Source organism: Schistocerca cancellata, chromosome 1, assembly GCF_023864275.1.
Source record: "Schistocerca cancellata isolate TAMUIC-IGC-003103 chromosome 1, iqSchCanc2.1, whole genome shotgun sequence".
NCBI lineage: Eukaryota > Metazoa > Arthropoda > Insecta > Orthoptera > Acrididae > Schistocerca > Schistocerca cancellata.
The window spans coordinates 460427328-460448514 of NC_064626.1; the positions used below are offsets into that span (position 1 = coordinate 460427328).

The window sequence follows — 21187 nt, forward strand, 5'->3', positions numbered from 1 at the left end:
GCATTCACGCAAGGTTGGTGCCAGTGGTGACACCTACAGTGTGCTGACATGAGGAAAGTTTCCAGTCGATTTCTCATACACAAACAGCAGTTGACCGGTGTTGCCTGGTGAAACGTTGTTGTGATGCCTCGTGTAAGGAGGAGAAATGCGTACCGTCACGTTTTCGACTTTGATAAAGGTCAGATTGTAGGCTATCGCGATTGCGGTTTATCATATCGCGACATTGCTGCTTGTGTTGGTTGAGATCCAATGACTGTTAGCAGAATATGGGATCGATGGGTTCAGGAGGGTAATACTGAACGCTGTGCTGGATCCCAACGGCATCGTATCACTAGCATTCGAGATGACGGGCATCTTATCCGTGTGGCTGTAATGGATCGTGCAGCAAGTCTCGATCTCTGAGTCAACAGATAGGGACGTTTGCAAGACAACAACCATCTGCACAGACAGTTTGACTACGTTTGCAGCAGCATGGACTATCAACTCGGAGACCATGGCTGCGGTTACCCTTGATGCTGCATCACAGACAGGAGCACCTGCGATGATGTACTCAATGACGAACCTGGGTGCACGAGTGGCAAAACATCATTTTTTCGGATGACTCCAGGTTCTGTTCACAGCATCGAGATGGTCGCATCCGTGTTTGGCGACATTGCGGTGAACGCACATTGGAAGCATGTATTCATCATTGCCATACTGGCGTATCACCCGGCAAGATGTTTTCGGGTGTCATTGGTTACACGTCTCCATCACCTCTTGTTCTCATTGACGGCACTTTGAACATTGGATGTTACATTTCAGATATGTTACGATCTGTGGCTCTACCCTTCATTCGATTCCTGCGAAACCCTACATTTCAGCAGGATAATGCATGACCGCATGTTGCAGGTCCTGTACGGGCCTTTCTGGATACAGAAAATGTTCGACTGCAGCCCTGGCCAGCGCATTCTCCAGATCTCTCACCAACTGAAAATGTCTGGTCAATGGTGACCGAGCAACTGGCTCATCACAATACACCAGTCACTACTCTTGATGAACTGTGATATCGTGTTGAAGTTGCATGGGCAGCTGTACCTGTACATACCATCCAAGCTCTGTTTGACTCAATGCCCAGGCGTATCAAGGCCATTATTACGGCCAGAGGTGGTTGTTCTGGGTACTGATTTCTCAGGATCTATGCTCCCAAATTGCGTGAAAATGTAATCACATGTCAGTTCTAGTATAATGTATTTGTCCAATGAATACCCGTTTATCATCTGTATTTCTTCTTGGTGTAGCAATTTTAATGGCCAGTAGTGTATTTTATGAGCATAACATAATGTCATAGGAGCAACAACATATATGACATAATCTTGTATTAAAAAATCATCCATTAAGTAAGTTATAAGGCACTTAGTGTATCTACAGATATTAGTTGTTTCTATATCAAAAACACAAATGTCAGTAATGTATCCAATGTATGATAATTCCGTTTTCGATACTTGAAAATGGCGTAAGGCCAAAATTGTACAATTGTGCAGGAAATAAAGAGAATGGCAGCTGAAGGCTTCAAGAAATCATTCAAAAAATGATTATTAAATATTTTATTAATTCATTTCTGCATTAATTAAGTAACCAAAATAATGTCTGTTCCCAGCTGCTAGATGCTTCTATTTTGAGTTTTGAGTTAGTTTCCAAGACCTCACATACTGTTGTATTCCTCGGGAAAAATGAATTACTGATTTTAATTGAGTTTATTGCCATGTGTTGAATTAACCATTTCTTCCCTGTATGCTGCACAAAATTTTTCAAGGAAAGCTTCATGTACTGACTTTGACTTGTTCGCCAACATTTCATTTTCTCTCAGTACTGTATTACTGACAACTGGATACTCTCGTCTCACATTCATTACATTCTGTTCTCTCAGATTTATTTGCTTTTAGATTATTTAGGGGTTTCCTGTACATTTTACTGTAGGGTTTGTATTTTTTTAAAAGGAAGCATTGCTGTTCGGTGTCCTTGAAAAGCACAAATAGGTCTTTCATACCTTCACTTAATTTGATAATTTTGGTGGAATATTAAGATTCTAGATACTCTTGCACATGTCCACTTGAAAACGTAATTTAAATATTTTATAGAAATGTCCCCAACTTTTCACTAGCATCATCAATTTTTTGTACCTGCTGCCGATCTGTGTGTGGAAGTACCTCCTTAAGATTTGTTTTGTAACTTTTTATTTTATAAATAAGGAAATCACCATGGCAATATTTTGGGGGCTGTATTAATCTTTATGGGTACAGTTGTATAACCAAATAGAGCATTTTCGATAGTCCTCACCACCGATTTTCCCCTTTTTGAATTTGTAATGGTGTGGTCAATGAAAGACTCTGATTCAGGTGTTGTTTTTGTAGCTGACGAATTTATATGGTTATGGTTATGGCACTGTCATTTGTTAGCAGATCGAAGATAATTTTCTTTATGGCCTGAAGAGTTTTATGTTCGTATCTGCTTGTTTTTTGTTTGTTAGTTGGGAGTTTAACCAGAAGTTCTACTAAATGGTGGAAGAGCATCCTCATTTGGAATCCTCATATCCCAAGTGTTAATAAGCTATTCCGACAAAGCTTTAATTTTACTTTCATTTGTTCAGAGCCCATTTCCATAGAACTTTTCATCAACCCAGTTAATTTTTCCACAATGAACATTACTTCTGACATAAATATGCTCGGCACACACCTTGTGTATCTTTTCACGAGATACATTCAAAATTTTAGATTTAAAACATGATTCTCTTCAGTCTTGCACTGAAGTTAATTCACAGTATATACACTGAGGTGATAAAAAGCCATGGGATATCTCCTAATATTGATCAGTCTTCCTTTTGCCCAGTGTAGTGCAGCAGCTTGATGTGGCATGGACTGATCAAGTCACTGGAAGTTCCCTGCAGAAATATTGAGCCATACTGCTTCATAGCCATACATAATTGCAAAAGTGTTTCTGGTGCAAGATTTCGTGCACGAACTGACCTCTTGAGTATGTCACACCACACTTGAAACCTACCATCATCTCTTACCAACTAAAAGCAGGGCTCATCTGACCAGGCCATGGTTTGCCAGTCATCTAGTGTCTAACCAGTATGTACACGAGCCCAGGAGGGATGCTGCAGGTGGTGATGTGCTGTTAGTAAAGGCATTCGTATCACCCATTAATGCCAGATTTCCCCACAGTGTCCTAATGGGTGTGTTTGTCTTATGTCCCAGACTGATTTGTGCAGTTATTTCACACAGTGTTACTTGTCTGTTAGCCTGACAACTCTAAGCAAACATGGCTACTCGTCACGGTTGAATGATGGCCATTGACCACTGCATTGTCTGTGGTGAGAGTTAATGCTTGAAATTTGGTATTCTCAGTGCACCTTGGACACTGTGGATCTCAGAACATGAAATTCCCTATCGTTTTCCGTGATGGCATGTCCCATCTGTCTAACTCCAGTTACCATTCTGTGTTCACAGCCTGTTAATTCCTGTTGTGCAGCCTTAATCATGTTGGAAATGTATTCACATGAATCACCTGAGGGCAAATGACAGCTTTGGCAATGCACCACTCTTTTATACTGTGTGTGCGCAATACTACCGACACCTGTACATGTGCATATCACTATGCCATGGCTTTTGCACCTCAGTGTAAGTGTTGTGTAGTCTCTCCCAGAAATAGATCTAATTGTTCTATTTTGTCAGCAATGTGCTGGATGTTTTGAAACATTATCTTAAATCTTTTAGCTTCTGTGGTGCAGTCAGCAAGTGTTCAGCCTTCATGTGTGTACTGTGAACAGTGTCTTACACTACAAACGTGACTTCAAGTTCACTGGTAAACAAACTTTATTTGCAGAGATATTATCAAATAGCATCATAACATTGCCTTCAACATCTGCATGAGAAAGACATTGGAGCCAGTAAACTGCCACTTTGTCTGAATTTTAGACTCCAGGAAATATCTTGTCATTATCAATATAGTTTCAGGAGATACCATTCCACCATTGACATCCTCACTCTTATGGAGGTGTCTATAGTAGGCTTCCTTACACAACCATCATTAGCTGCTCTCTCTCTCTCTCTCTCTCTCTCTCTCTCTCTCTCTCTCTGTGTGTGTGTGTGTGTGTGTGTGTGTGTGTGTGTGTGTGTGTGTGAGAGAGAGATACTACTTGGAGACACATCCTTGAATATCTACATGCGTGAGATTTCTGGGGATGTCTTCATGCTTTTATATGGGTCTCCCACTGTTCACATAATTATGTATCAGATTAGTGGAGTTTCAGATAACTTTGCACAAGAAAACAGCATCTCTCACCACAGTGTTTTAAGTGTGGCTTTGTTTTTAATAATCATAGGTAGTATTACATCTACAGTAAGTAGTTATATCAAATGCTTCAGTTTTGTATTCGTCTTGGAACAAGTATGTGCGAGCTGCAGATGATAATCAAGATGCTGAAGGAATGGCTATTGAAACTGATTTTATGTGTATTGTATATTGTACAAAACTTAAATTGGGGGACATCCTTTTAAATTTTAAAGAGTTAGTGATTTATTGGGGTTTATTTTAATCAGAAGCTTATGTGGCTGCTGCATACAAGGGACTTAAATACCCAATCCCTTACAGTCTGTAACATTTTTGAATGTGTTGCACACTGGGTACAGAAAACAGACCAAAAAGGTCTGCTCCATTTTGTTAGAGCTTTTGTGTGGTCTGTGCTTGTATATGGACACGCAGTGTGTGTGTGTGTGTGTGTGTGTGTGTGTGTGTGTGTGTATTACTAGACCATCATACCTCAAATATGCGATACATTTCACCATGAAGACATTAACTTGGCCACAGGAGCATTTAGAACAAGCCTCATTCACAATCTATGGTGACCCTGGTGAGCCACTACTTCTCAACTGGTGACAGCTACTCATGGTGCAACAAGCTGTAAAATTATGGGAAAAGGATTTGGAAATGATCAGGGAAGTTTTATTTAAAAGGTTAAATGATTTTTTAAGATTATTCTGGAATATATTATCGGGTAAAGGCGGTATTTTGGCTATCCGAACAGGCACCATTGCTAATGAAGAAAAAAGTGAACAATAAGATTGTGTTTTGGATACATAAGTATAATAATTACAAATGTTCCCATGTCCCTTCTTCAAATGATTTATTACATGTCTTCAAGGCTGCTATGACACATTGGTGTTTCCTTCCATTATCATCCAAACATTTATTGTGATGTACTTTCATGGAACAATAAATAAATATTAATACAGCATTTAAAACTGTCCCAAATATTTCCACAAACAATAATACTTGGCATGCATACATTTTTTACATAAGTCATCATGTGTGTCCTGTGTCTTTCAGATCAGACAGATACTAATTAATTAGTGTACACTGGTTTGCTTATTAATAAACATCTCTGACCTTGCTATCTTTCATCATTGCAACAGATGTTATTGCCATCTAGTGCCCACAGAGCACGTCTTTTAATCAACTTAAAAATTACTGCCACAAAGCATATACAAGTATTGCGTACAGTATACAATACCGTTGCTCATGCTCCCGTGGAGTGGCTTTTCAGTAGTTTTCTGCAAGCCATGAGACCATTTGTTATTTGACGAGACCCCCCCCCCCCTCCCCCCCCCCCCGGCCCTCTCCCTCCCTATCCCTCCCTCTCCCCCCCCTCCCCCCCTCCCCCCCCTCCCCCCCTCTCTCTCTCTCTCTCTCTCTCTCTCTCTCTCTCTCTCTCTCTCTATCTCTTTAGAAATGGATAGGACAAATACATTACCACCTTGGCTTTTTTAGAATCTGAGTAATTTTTAATTTGGATTATTTTAGGAAAGAAAGCACTCCAAATGTGATTTTTAGGTAAATCTTAAATAATCTTTTAGGTGAGCACCACAAATTTAAGATTGTATACAGGTTGGTCAAAACAGGGAGAATTCCTTGGCTGCTCAATAGTTTTCCTTGATTGTGGCTTCAGGGCCTGCCTGCCTGTAAGGTATGTGTACAGTGTATCATGCCAAGTTCTATGTGATGCTGAAGGCCCTGGAACAGACAAAATGAAATTGAGTGGAGTGAAGGGACTGGAACAGATGAAATGAAACTGAAGAAACTCATCTCTCTCATGTCCTGCAGATCCTCTAGTGCTCCATAGGCCCCTGAGCAAAAGTACCCAGCAGAAAAAGTTTTGCAGAATATACTAGATACTCTTATTTTGCTGCCTTAACATGCAAATGTTGTGATATTCTGCTGGATACGTGGGAATGTGGAAATAAAGGGACATGAGCAAGCTGACAAAGCAGCCGTGGAGGCCTTTATAAATGACATTGTTGAACAATATGCCGTATCCCTACATGCCGTGAATGTGCTGTTCAGCCAGAAAATGGTGTATCAGTAGGAGGAAATAGTTACTAGAGGTGAGGGACGACAAACTGCAGGCTCTTAAGTCCACTGAACATCTGTGGTGTTCATCCTTTCTGTCACACAAGTGGGACAGAGTCCTCTTGACTCCTTATAGGACATAGCTTGCTTATGCATGACTTTTTACTTTGGCTGGAGAAACTACTTATTTATGATGTCTGTGGCATACCCATCATGGTACATCATATTTTGTTGGAGTATGCTCTATGTTCCGACAAGAGATGAGCAGTAGACTTATGTGGGGATATGTTCTCAATATTAGCAGATGACGGGATGTATGTCGGCTGCATTTTAAAATTTTATGAATTGTCCAGGTTTCACCCTAAACTCTTAGATTGGAGGTTTTATTGTGTTGCAGAGAGAGTGGCTCATCCCGTATTAATCTGGTGCTCAGCCAATCACAGTTTCTGCTTCACTGCTTTACATCTTTCTCTGTTAATTGTTTTAATTTATATTGATACTTCTATAGCTTTCTTTTAACCACACTACTCTTCTAAAGATTTTTTGTAAGGCTATCACAATACCAGGTGGATGTGCATAAAAAAAAATTGTCATCATGTTTTAGATTATATTGTACTGATGTGGAATTATAGCAGCAATATTTTTTTTTTTTTCAATATACTTCATTTTAGAAAATTTGTACAACAGAAATAACGTATTTCTAATTGCCACATCATTTGTACCCATTGCACAGATGGCAAAAATTACTGCCTTTTAAATCTATATCTTCAGTGTTTTTTGCTCTTGTTCTTGTCTTCACCAAACTTCTTACTTGGGCCTTATTTATGTTATGTAGAGCACTAGCTACCTCTATTTCCTGACTAAAAGTAAGCAAAAGCATGTTGCACTTATTGGTGTGGCTTTTCTAGTGTAATTATCTTTTCTGTCATGTTCTTTAGAGGGTGAGTTATCGTTATTAATCATTGCTTCCTACAAATTCACTACATTTTGCAGCTGAAAGTTGATTACTGTTGTATTTTTCTTTAGTGGTCTGGTTTGTTTTTCTATCCACATACTATTCACTTGAGTGTTTCACCTTGACACAATCATTATTACTTGCTGACGGTACACTATGCCTATTTTTGTACATTAACTTACTTTCATTTACTAAGTTTTACACATGTAGTACTTCCTTTCCTCTACTTGTAACTCTGGTGCTTTCCATTTTGCACTTTGCCTGTTTTGTTATTTGGGGCATGTCTTATTTCTGCCACTTAGAATTTTCACAAATTTGATGCTTAAAATCGTGTAATTGAGCATCCACTTTGAATGCATTAATTTCACTGTTTCAGTTCCCATAGATTCCTCTTTTCACAGCAAAACTTGTCACTTGTATTCTACACCTACATCTTAAGGTAAACTTGCGAAAAAAGAATTGCAATTGAAGTAATATAGTGGGGAAAACAATGAAAGAAAATGATACAGAAAGAAATAAAATTGTGGAAATGAATGTACAACTGTACAGCTCCAACACATTTTTAAACAGAGAATGAAGCAGACTTTACAGTTGTATTGTAATAATATTGGTTTTGTAGATGTAAAATGAAAGGCAAGTAAACTAATGAAAGCCATATAAACTACCTGAGTGGTATTATTATTATTATTGTTGTTGTTGTTGGTGTTGTTGTTGTTGTTGTTAATTGGCCTTTAGACTGATACTTGGTTTTCAAAGTGTCATGCTCTGTTATGTATTTATTTTTTGCTTTCCAAAGAGCGATTCTGTCTATGTTTACTCTTTGGATTATGAAGCATCAAACCCTGTTATGCATTTAGTCTTTGGAAAATGTGTATGTAATTGACAATCAATAATATTTGTTTAAAACTATTATAAAAGTTGATTCAGAATAGGTTATGTGCTGTTCAAAGCAGTCACAAGGACTTTCAGGAGAACAAGGAAATAGATTATCCATCATGGAATCATGTACTCCCAGTGAAGGAATTGATGAGTACATTATTATTTTAATTAGTTACATAATATAAAAAACCTGTGAATTATTTAAAGTTTTGTTATCACAGCAACAGACGACATTCCAAAGCCAGACTGAAAGTACTAAAGTGGAGAAACAAGCAGTGCCTCCCCTTATTGAGTTTCCAGCAGACAAGATTTGGGATGTATATGTTACGAGTGCAGTATCTACAGATGAAGTGTGGGTTCGCCTTATTGGTGAGATGTATAGTGTAAGTATTGAAATGAGAAACTGACTTTTTTGTGTTGTTGTTTTTTGTGTGATTTCTCACATTGGTATAAAGCTTTTATTTTTTGTATTTGTTTATGTATGTTTTTAATGACTGCAGGATCGCTTTGAAAAAATGGCGAGTGAAATGGAAGATTTCTACAGCCAAAAGAAGATGACTGCCCTGAATCTGAGAGATGGTTTATTTTATGCCATTGAATCTGATGACTGCTGGCACCGTGTAGAACTTCTGGAAGTAAATGGAGATGAGGCATCTGTGTATTACATTGATCATGGTGATGAAGACACAGTACCATGTGATAAGCTTTGCGTGTTGGACCCTCAATTCGCAGCTCTACCCCAACAGGTAAAAGTGACTGAAATTTTTGTCTAGTGTTGGTAAGAATGAGATTTATCAATATTTTTGTACAATATTTAGCATGGATGTTGCTGTAGAGTGAAGTAACTCAACTGCTAGTACAAAGTTACGTGTGCAGCAAGGAAGCACATGATATGCAACAAAATTGTCATCTTAGAAAGTTACAGTATTAGAGAAGGAAAGTTGCTACTCACCATATAGCGGAGATGCTGAGTCACAATAGGCACAACAAAAAGCTTCACACAATTATATCTTTCAGCCATGAAAGCCTTTGTTAACAATACACACACACACACACACACACACACACACACACACATTCACGCAAACTCAACTCTCACACAAACGCAACTAGCGCTAGCACTGAAACCAGTTGCCTGAGACTGCAGAAGTGTGTGCGAGTTGCGTTTGTGTGTGTTTTGTGTGTGTGTGTGTGTGTGTGTGTGTGTGTGTGTGTGTGTGTGTGTGTGTATTTTTGTATCTATTGTTGACAAAACCTTAATGGCCAAAAGCTATAATTGAGTGAATCTTTTTGTTGTGCCTATCACAACTCAGCATCTCCGCTATATAGTGAGTAGCAACTTTCCTTCTCTAACATTGTAACATTCCATCCTGGATTTTCCATTGTTTGCTTCTTAGAAAGTTGTTAGGTATGTTTATTAAGATCGTATAAACAGTCAGAAAGAGTTTACTTGTGAAATTTCCAGTACATCGCATTTTTGTTTCAATCATTTTCTTGTGTTACTGAGTATATCTTCAGATGCTTGTTGCACAGACATAATAATAATAATGAAGATGTTGAAATGCAGCAGTGTGTCATAAATGATGCTGTGACGTCACACTCCTTAATTTTCAGTGGTTCCATGAATTTCTGTATTTTTTTCATAGCAGACAAGCTGGTTTTGTGGCCCTGAATGTCAGCACCATTGTGTGTATAACCATGAGTGGAAGTAATAACAGTGAACACTCTAATACTCTCACAGATGGAGGGCTGTCACATGCTACGCATCTGTACACACCACTGAACAAGTCATTTTGAGCAAGAAGAGAAACAGGTCGTAGATTGTCTCACATTTGCTTCTCTCTACCTCTCTACACTTCGGTGGCAGTATCCGTAAGACTACCTCAGTCAGTGGTGTAGCCATTTTCATCAGCTGTGTCTGTTAATTTGTCTGATATTTCAGTCATTGATGATGATGCTCTTTGTATGAATCTATGCTGACTTGATTTTCTCATATTTTCTATTTCCTTGTCTATCAAAAGTATCTTTTGTTCAGTAATCATCACACACTTTTTCAGCATGATACACGATTTTTCTCATTTTATTATGTCACAACTTCGAAAGCAAACTGATGGTGTGGTATAGAGGTTAGCTTATTTGGTTAGAGGTCCTGTGTTTGATTCTTGGGCTTCTTCTCAATTTTTTTCTCTGGCATAAAGACCAGCAAGGAGGCCCCCTCAGCCCCGTGAGGCTAACTGAAAAGCTGCTTGAATATAAAAGCAACAAAATTGATGTGCAAGTGGCTGAAGTAGTGTTTTACCTTGAAAGGCTTTCACCAGGCTAGGTGAGATGCAACATTTATTTATTAGCAGCAGAAGCGTTGGCCATTATTTTTTCGGATTAGAGAACCAGGTGTTTGATGTATTACAACTATGGATCTTATTCTTCGTAGGATTCCAGACAAGTTCATGTGGGATGGCAGTAGGAAAGGAACTATTTTCTTGCAAAATGTTATCAGTGTAATCAACAGGAGAAAGTTGCTGCTTTTTAGTTTATACAAAAAATTCAGTGTTCCTTGTCTCCACATATTTTAAATACTTTCATGTACATTTTTAAACGATAGTCTGAAGTGTTCTTGTCTTAGTTATACAAAGTGAACACAGAACAAAACTCTTCATTCCCAACAGTGAAACATTGCGTGGCACTTGGTTGAGTATATTCTTTGCATGCTGACATTTGCAATGTTCAGTCACATCGTAGAGTGTATGAATCCACGCTTTGTCTAAATAAACTACTAGCTACTTTAATTCTTATGCTCCAGGTTTTCGTAAAAAATGTAGTGATGTATACTTTTTTGTGTATATTCCTTTGTGTCACTCACTCTGTGTCTTGATGGAACATATTTCTTCAGAGCTTTTTAGTTAGTTAGCCCTGAAATCCAGTTCTGTACAACAAAAGTTGCAAAAGTTTTTGCATAGATGTTGTTTTCTAGTATTGTTCATAATATTGCAGAAATTGTGGCCCAACAACATATTTTGTGTACATCATCAGTGACATGTTTATTGTTTGCAGTTAACTTTTTCTGCTTTGAGACAGATGTTTGATTACCGCTCCATTTGGCATTGTGTCTCGCCTTACACAATTTGCACATCACGGACTAACATAACTCTTACATGTAAACACTTGCTTGCACTTCCCATTCCCTTCTCTGGTGGTACTCAGCGTTCCTGTCTTGTTCTCATTCTCAGTGAAATTAATGATATTAATAGCAGATTGTCAAAGTGAAGGTATTGTCTGCAATCACGTTTTGTGCTCAAATTGCTAGGTAACTACACGTGCTTCTTTGAATTGGTACACTGGTACCTAGCCATGTGACCAAGTTAGCTCCTGCTACAGCTGGGCAATCACTTTACCTTATTCACTAATACTGTCTGATTTGTCTGTGTTACTCATTTTATGTATACATTTAATGGGCGAACTTCTTATAAAATTTGTCGTATCAGCCTATGGTAGTCCTGTAAAATAAATTGTAAGTACATGTACAGGATATGAAGAGTAGACATTGATTGATTTTGTATGTTACAGGTGAAATGTCATTATAAAACTAAAAAGATTGGAAGACTGGTTTCAGTTTTTTCAGTCAGCAAAGTATGTTTTTCTGGAACGCATGTGAAAGACCCATAAGATCAATGCTAAAAATTCTTCCTAATGAGGGTTACCTCATTCCTAAATTCTTAATCGGTGTATTGATTGAATTCATCCAATTTTCTTCCTATTGATGCTTGATGTGACTGAACAAGTTATAAGTGGCACAAAAGACAGGCAGTTCAAACCATGGCTAGTGGCAGAGTTAAGAAAATGTTTTAGGCCATTCTGGAGAGAGGAGTGTGAAAGAGGAAATGCTGACATAATCCATGATTGGCATTGGCAACACAGCTTGCAGTGTTTAGCTTCATTGTGCGATTGTGATAAAACTACCGCTAGGGTGTAATGGGGAAAACAGGACAGTCAACGCGAAGTGTTCTGGACCGAGCAAATAGCGTGTCTTGTGTCGCTTACAACTAAGACTCATCTTTATGCATGGGTTTCTGATGTACAGTATTCAGCAACTGTATTGATTATCAACCTTTTAAATTCAAACACTGAGTCATGAAGAACAGCATCGGTTATTTCCAGCTAGTGAGCTCTTACTGCCTGGCAACTTGTTATGTCGCCAACAGCCAATGCAGTCACCACACCACACTACTATTGCACATATGTAGTTTACAGACCTTACCCTATGAAATATTCAAAATTCCTAAAGTACTGGAATGTAAAGTATAAACAGGCACAGAAGCTATAAATCAAAGTCAGTACGAGAATTTAATTCTCTTCCTCCTAGGCAGCAATTTTACGAGCACTCATAATGTCAACTGACACAACCGAATCTCAAAGCCATAAACAAAAAGAAAATAAATTTTGAAATTTTACATCATGTTTGTAGACCTATTAGGAGAAAAAAAGTGGGTTTGCCACTTGTAATACTGTAGTGTATGTAATTGTAAAGACTATCACTTTTGCTAATGATATACGAGGTAATTGAGCCATTTCCCAACACATTACTGCCACAAATTATATCTTAAAACACTTAGTTTTGATAGTTCTTTCATTTTATGTTTGCCTCAAAAATGGAAAAAATTTATAGCCTACATTGTGAAATAAAATGAAAACTGCGAAACATAGTGAAAATGCTGGATTACGACGACTCGGATGTTAGTTTACCACCTGCAGTCAGTAGCTGTATAGGATGGTGATGTCACACTAATGCACTGGATTCTAGCATATAGAGTGATTGACAGCAAGTTTACTTGGTGGCTTGTTCTAAAGAATGGCTGATGTGATTGGTGTATAGCAAATGGACTGACCATGGCTTCCACTTAGTTTAATTTATATTGTTAACATCATACCCACTTCACTACTGCGCATTAATTTTATTTACAGTAGTTCTGCTCATGCTTCTACTAACTGCAGCCAAGGTAAGCTACTCCATTTGCTATATGCGGCACCACAATTAACAGGACGTGTTCAGTGAACAGTTGTTCATCTTTGTTGCAGTCCTCAAAGGTGTTCAATGCATTGTCATGGCAGAGAGATTGTTACAAATGTAACAGATTGCTCTTACAGAAAAACACTGAAATCACATAAGGCTTAACTTCGTCATATTCATTGGTATAAATAAGTACCACTTGCAAAGGTAATCTTGCGTGTATATACGTGCTTTCACAAAACCTGCTGTGTTTAGAGTACAGCAAGACATGAGTTGGTAAACACACACCCCCACATTAAATTCCGATGCCTTTCACCATACTTCACGGTTTTCGGTTTAATTCACCATATTCATAAATGTTTGCTTTTTTCTGGGTGAGCACAAAGGAAAGGTCTCTCAAACTGTGTGTTTTGTTGTATAATTTGTGGTCGTAACATGTCAGAAAATAGTTTGATTACCTTGTACCCAGATACAAATTTAAATTTTTTAATGAGTTTGTGCTTCCTGTTACACATCTGTGACTTTTTAAGAACTAATGAAATTCATTACCAGAAGTTATGGTATAAACATTGTATTGCACATTTAATTTCCTTCACTTTACAGATTTTATAAAATGTGTTGAAGAGGATTATGAGTTTTAATCATATATGCCAATTACATATGTTTTTCCTCGATTGTACATTTTCCTCAATTTTGCATGTTTTAAGAGTGGACACTTGAAAATGTAAAATAGGGGTTTCGCTGTCCCCTGGTAGCTGAGTGGTCAGCGTGACAGACTGTCAATCCAAAGGGCCCGGGTTCGATTCCCGGCTGGGTCGGAGATTTTCTCTGCTCAGGGACTGGGTGTTTGTGTTGTCCTAATCATCATCATTTCATCCCCATCGACGCACAGGTTGCTGAAGGGCAAGGCGAACGGTCTACCCGATGGGAGGCCCTAGCCACACGACATTTCATTTCATTTTCACTGTATGTGTAATTTCTTGTGGCTGGCATACAAAGCTTATAGATTTTTTGAGTTAGTAGTTGCATAATTAAACATTTTGTTTTGACATACATGAAATTTCTCTGAGGCAGAAATTAAATGTTCCGAAATGATTATTGAAATTTCATTACTATATTTGTACATCACTAGCAATGATATTCCACAGTTGTGGCATTTGGCGATGTTAACTAGCTTGAGTAGTCTGTTAAAATAGAAGCAAAGGAAACTAAACAAAACATGAGCAGAAATGTAAATTTGAGAGTCACAGATGAATACATTCTTAGCTCCACAGACACCTATGATCTTATGCAACACAAAAGAATGTTTACCAGTATTTTCTTTCATTAGAACACTGATCTTACAGGGTGGAAAAAAGTGGCAGTGGAATAATACGGGAATTCAATAACAAATTGGAGGTGAAGTTGTTAAACGATACAAGAGGATAATTAAGAGCAATATTCTGTAAGTTATTGTTCAGATGTTTCATCAGTCATCTTGAGTGTTAAGAAAACATTTATAGGAGAATGCTGCTGAAAATAATGTTTCATCCATGAGCTGCCTATATACAGGGTGTTACAAAAAGGTACAGCTAAACTTTCAGGAAACATTCCTCACACACAAAGAAAGAAAATATGTTATGTGGACATGTGTCTGGAAACACTTACTTTCCATGTTAGAGCTCATTTTATTACTTCTCTTCAAATCACATTAATCATGGAATGGAAACACACAGCAACAGAACGTGCCAGCGTGACTTCAAACACTTTGTTACAGGAAATGTTCAAAATGTCCTCCGTTAGCGAGGATGCATGCATCCACCCTCCATCGCATGGAATCCCTGATGCACTGATGCAGCTCTGGAGAATGGCATATTGTATCACAGCCGTCCACAATATGAGCACGAAGAGTCTCTACATTTGGTACCGGGGTTGCGTAGAAAAGAACTTTCAAATGCCCCCATAAAAGAAAGTCAAGCGGGTTGAGGTCAGGAGAGCATGGAGGCCATGGAATTGGTCTGCCTCTACCAATCCATTGGTCACCGAATCTGTTGTTCAGAAGCGTACGAACACTTCGACTGAAATGTGCAGGAGTTCCATCGTGCATGAACCACATGTTGTATCGTACTTGTAAAGGCACATGTTCTAGCAGCACAGGTAGAGTATCCCGTATGAAATCATGATAACGTGCTCCATTGAGCGTAGGTGGAAGAACATGGGGCCCAATCAAGACATCACCAACAATGCCTACCCAAACGTTCACAGAAAATCTGTGTTGATGACCTGATTGCACAATTGCGTGCGGATTCTCAACAGCCCACACATGTTGATTGTGAAAATTTACAATTTTATCACGTTGGAATGAAGCCTCATCCGTAAAGAGAACATTTGCACTGAAATGAGGATTGACACATTGTTGGATGAACCATTCGCAGAAGTGTACCCGTGGAGGCCAATCAGCTGCTGATAGTGCCTGCACACGCTGTACATGGTATGGAAACAACTGGTTCTCCCGTAGCACTCTCCATACAGTGATGTGGTCAACGTTACCTTGTACAGCAGCAATTTCTCTGACGCTCACATTAGGGTTATCGTCAACTGCACAAAGAATTGTCTCGTCCATTGCAGGTGTCCTCGTCGTTCTAGGTCTTCCCCAGTCGCGAGTCATAGGCAGGAATGTTCCGTGCTCCCTAAGACGCCGATCAATTGCTTCGAACGTCTTCCTGTTGGGACACCTTCGTTCTGGAAATCTGTCTCTATACAAATGTACCGCGCCACGGCTGTTGCCCCGTGCTAATCCATACATCCAATGGGCATCTGCCAACTCCGCATTTGTAAACATTGCACTGACTGCAAAACCACGTTCGTGATGAACAGTAACCTGTTGATGCTACGTGCTGATGTGCTTGATGATAGTACTGTAGAGCAATGAGTCGCATGTCAACACAAGCACCGAAGTCAACATTACCTTCCTTCAATCGGGCCAACTGGCGGTGAATCGAGGAAGTACAGTACATACTGACAAAACTAAAATGAGCTCTAACATGGAAATTAAGCGTTTCCGGACACATGTCCACATAACATCTTTTCTTTATTTGTGTGTGAGGAATGTTTCTGAAAGTTTGGCCGTACCTTTTTGTAACACCCTGTATACTGCACAGAAAAAATTAAAGGGCCACTCACGAGGGGAGGGTCGAAAAGTTTCTAGCCTAACAAATAAAGAATGACAGAAATTTCATAATACCAGTTTATTTTTCAGTATAGTAATACCCGTGTACACTAAAACGTGGGCACGCTCAGATAACTTCTGCAAACCATTCAAATAAAAGGTCGAATTCAAGTCCAACCAAGCATTCACGTACTGAAGCATCATTCTCAAATTGCTGTACTTTGAGGTCTTTTTTTAAGTTTGGGGAAAGAAAAAAGTCTGATGGAGCCAAATCTGGAGAACGTGATGAATGACGTAACAATTCGAACCCGCAGTCATGCGGAGTTTCCAGTGTTGCGAGGGCTTTGTACGCTGGTGCGTTGTCCTGGAACTCCACATGCCAATTTTCTGCACCTATTTTTCTCTCTCTCGTCTCCCAAACAGTGTAGGAGGGTGGAATAATATGATGGATTGAGAGTTATGCCCTTTTGCAAGTTATCCACCATAATTAGCCTGTCTGTGTTCCAGAAGACTGATTCCATCACCATACCAGCTGATTTTTGCACTCAGAATTTTTTGGGGGTAAGGGATGAAGGATGTTTCCATTGTTGTGACTGTTGTTTTCTCTCACCATGAAAGTGGTGAACCCATCTTTCGTCCATTGTCACATACCTTGCAAGAAAGTTGTCTTTATCTGCTTCAAATTGGCAGCCAACATCTTCACAACACTTGCAGTCTCTGATTTGCATTAAAGTCTTTTGGGACCTGCCAAGATGAAACTTTCCACATTTCCAAAATATCCACAACAATGTCATGAGCACGCCCCTGGGAGATTCCAAATGTGGTTTCAATGTGCTGCAACGTTGTTCGATGATAATGCAAAATTGTATCATGAATTGCAGTCACCATTCCTCCGTGGCAACGGTGACAGGCCTTCCACTCGTTGGCACATCTTCCACACCCTTTCTTCTACTTTTAAAGTTGAACACTCAGTTTTTCACTGTTTCATAAGACAGAGCACTGTCCTTCAGTGTATTCCACATGTCCTCCCCAATTATCTTGGGCGCCATTCCCTTAAAGTGTAAATATTCAATCACAGCACGACTCTTGATCTTCTCAATATTAACAACCATTTTGCTTACACTATAGTATACAGCGCGACCTAATGGCAAAACTAACGAAGCTGGAGCCATGAAATTTGACTTGCATACCCACAAAGGGTTACCATAAGAGTAACTATCTCAGGCAAGAAATTTTGACAGCCTGTTGTATTTGAAGCCTTGTAATTCTACAAGCCCACATGCAGGTGCCAGAGCAACAGCATAATGCCATTAACTGAAGGGTGTAGAAGAGGTTGCTGACCTGTCTGTAGGTGCCTAGAAATCAGTCAAGGATTATCTCTGTAATGGTACATTTTTAAAGTGTTCAGCAAAGTTGTGCCGGTGGCACTGAGGGTATTGCCGAACTTGGGATCTTAGGGGGCCATTTGCCATTCTATTTATGCATGTGTAATGTTGCACACTCCATCTGTTATCACACCGAAAGAAGGCGCAAAATGGGAGGGCTGAAAAAGAGTAAGCACCCTTTGTTTCTTCAGATCATATTCATATTTCATTAAATGATTTTGAATGATCCTTAGGGGTTCCACCCTTTATACCAGAGCAAAATTGCAATTACACTGCGCTCCAAAGGGATTAGATCACATTCAGTGCAGTTGCTATGTCCTGAGAGAAGGGTTGAATCTTCCGGGATGTGTCAGCAGTGTTAGAGGTTGTCAAGAACATTGTTATGCTGCATGTTGTACTGTAAACTGTTGTCTTTGACTGTGAAATGTGTGTAAATGAATGCCTCAGTGGAACGGGTGGTTTCATTGATACCCTTTACACCACCTCCTGAGGCCTTTTCATGTAGATTCTGGGCAGCAGCGTGTCTGAAACTGTGTGTTTTAAATGCCGGATGTCACAGCTCTGACCTCCATCGCAGAGGTGCCCGGAGGAGTGGTGAGATGTGGGTGAATAGGTGGGTGTGCAACCTTCCCATTGTGTGCCACATCCATGGATGTGTTCTGCAGGATTGTGAAATTTGGTGCCAGTGTGACATCATTAACCCGCCTTGTTTAAACATGTGTTGACATCTTTGGACTGTCGCCAAGCCAAAGTGTGATGTTGCAGGGCACTCTACTTTTGGACCATTATGGGGGAAGGTTATAGGCATTTTTGTGCCAAATATCACACTTCTGTGTTGTAATGGGGTAAAAAGGGGATTTAAATAAAGTGATCCTTCAATCATTTTGCATGTGTATTTGCCTTGCAGTAAGTTTATATTTTTTGAGACCAGTTTAACGGAAATGTATGTTGGTTTTGATCTTTCATTTCTTGTTCATAACTGGCCACAGAAGAAATCTTGTTATGATGGTGCAACATACGAAAGCATATATACTAATATTTTAATCAATCTATATTCAAAATTTCAAATTGACTCCCAGATGTAAATTATTGGTCAACTTGTAAAGGAATATGGAAATCAGTAGCTAACTATTGTGCAGGTATCTAAGAAAAGATAACAGTGATTTTTGTATGTAATAACATACATTCCTTTGGGGTGTAGTCAGGATTGGAAAGCGGTATGGGCTTGTGGTTAATATGCAGTACTCAGGCTTAGAAAAATAAACTGTATTGGTTTACTGGCACTTGGGGATTACATGGTGAAGATGTGCCAGGAGGACGAGAGAAGAGAACATCATTAGGCCCAATGATTTCCCCTTTTCCAGTGTGAACCAGTTGATAGTTTTCACATCAGCTGAAAAGCAATAGACAAAAAATTTTAAAATGTAAATGATAAAAATTACTCCCTTTTAGGGCCTCGGGGCCTCTCATATGTCTGATTCCCTATCGCTGAAATAAATGGTGAATAAAACTATCTCAATGGGGCCTTAAATCTAAGGATAACAATATTTTAATTTCATTTAATAATTCAATGTTTTTAGTTTCATTTAACAATTCAAATCTTGGATGTGAAGATAATTATAACGTCATCTTGCATCGACTGCAGTTGTCGGCATGACTGTTCTATGGCATTAGAAAGATAGCTGAAGCAGGTTTGAGAAACAATGTCACAGAATACAAACAACTGAAACACTCATATGACAAGGATTAGGACATAATGTAAAAATAATCAGTACACGTATACAGGTTGGTTTTGAAGATTAATAAAGAAAGTGAATAATTCATTTCTAGCATTGTTAGTGGAGGTAATGGATGTAGGATGATTTGTAATAGAATAGGGGCCATATGAGGTTAAAAGGCCACCTTCTTAGACTGCGGGCACTTATGCAAGCAGTTACTCGGCTTGGCATTGATTATAGGGCAGTTGGATGTCTTCCTGAGGAATATAGTGCCAAATTCTATCCAGTTGGCACATTAGATGTACAAAATGTTGAGATGGTTGCAGGGCCCTGCCCATAATGTTCCAAACATTCTCATTTGGGGGGAGATCTTGTGACATTGGTGGCCAAGGTAGGGTTTACTGTAAGACGTAACAGAGGTAGAGTATGTCAACACATTGTTATTTCAAGCGGTGCAACAATAAGTTTAGTTATGTAGTCTTGTAGCGAGTAGCAGAGCCAATGTCGCGGTGTATTGGTCACGATAGGCCTCGAAACTCAATTGTTGGCAGTACAGGTACCACCTCAAACATTTGGCAGGCCAGATACCGGGGATGTCCGGCCAGCTAACGCGGGCCGGTTTGCCGGCCGTCGCGGGCCGGTTTCGGCCCGTGTGCCGTAGTTTGGAGACCCCTGATTTAGAGGACAAGTTTGGGGAGGTGGAGGGCTTGTCCAAAATGAGATCTGGGTCAGTCTTGATCAAAACAGCATCCTCTGCCCAGTCACGGACATTATTCGCATGTGACAAGCTGGGAGATGTTTCTGTAACCATCACGCTGCATAATAGCTTAATTATGGTCCAGGAATTATATTCCACAGGGACCTTCTTTTGCAGTCTGACAATGAGCTGCGCACCAATTGAGAGCAGTGAGGTGTATGTTTTGTCCGGTGTGTCCACCAGGGCCCCCTGGGATAAACGGGTTGCCACCACGTGCCTTCATCTTCACCTTCAAGGGTGATACATTGCCTGAGAAGGTCAAGGTGATGGTCTACTGCTGTGATGTAACGCCCTATATCCCTCCCCCGATGCAGTGCTTTAAGTGCTGGAAGTTCGGCAATAGGTCTTCCCACTGTACTTCCGGTGTCACATGTCGAGAGTGTGGACACCCATCACATCCCAACACTCCATGTGCCCCACCTCCTATCTGTGTCAACTGCGGAGAGTACCATTCCCCTTGCTTGCCAGACTGCAGGATTCTCCAGAAAGAGAGGAAAAAATGGAGTAAAAGACCCTGGACCGACTGACCTACACTGAGGCATAGAGAAAATTTGAACGCCTGCATCCTGTACGTATTACATCGTCTTATGCTGCTGCTACAACAGTTCTGGCACAATCAGCTCCGCCAACCCCAGTCACTTTTCAGAGCCGGAAGACTACACCTGCCCCCTTGATTGTGGTGGGCATTTCCCTCCCTGTTGCTCCCGTATCACCTACTTAAGGAGCAAACATCCCCCCCCCCCCCCCCCTTTCCACCATCGGGGACATTTGTCCTCACTTCGAAGCCGGAGAAGTGTAAGTCTTCTTCGGCTTCTCTCACTAGGAAGGCGTCCCCTTGGGTCACTGCCTTCCTAGGTTTCTGCTTGGGGGAAAGATGACACACACCAGTGGCTGAAGAGCTCAAAAGCAGATGGTTATAGGGCTTCACGCGCATCGTCAGTCCCGGAGACTGA

At 39.8% G+C, this 21187-nt stretch overlaps 1 protein-coding gene across 2 annotated transcripts in view; it reads left to right on the forward strand.

Moving 5' to 3' along the window:
* The window catches only part of LOC126177028 (tudor domain-containing protein 7-like), a 231172-nt gene that overhangs the window by 75631 nt on the left and 134354 nt on the right, over window positions 1–21187 (forward strand). For both annotated transcript variants that reach the window (XM_049924262.1, XM_049924270.1), the window contains exons 10-11: window positions 8443–8604; window positions 8722–8967. In XM_049924262.1, coding sequence (XP_049780219.1) covers window positions 8443–8604; window positions 8722–8967 — 408 coding nt within the window. The remainder of the gene's footprint in view (window positions 1–8442; window positions 8605–8721; window positions 8968–21187) is intronic.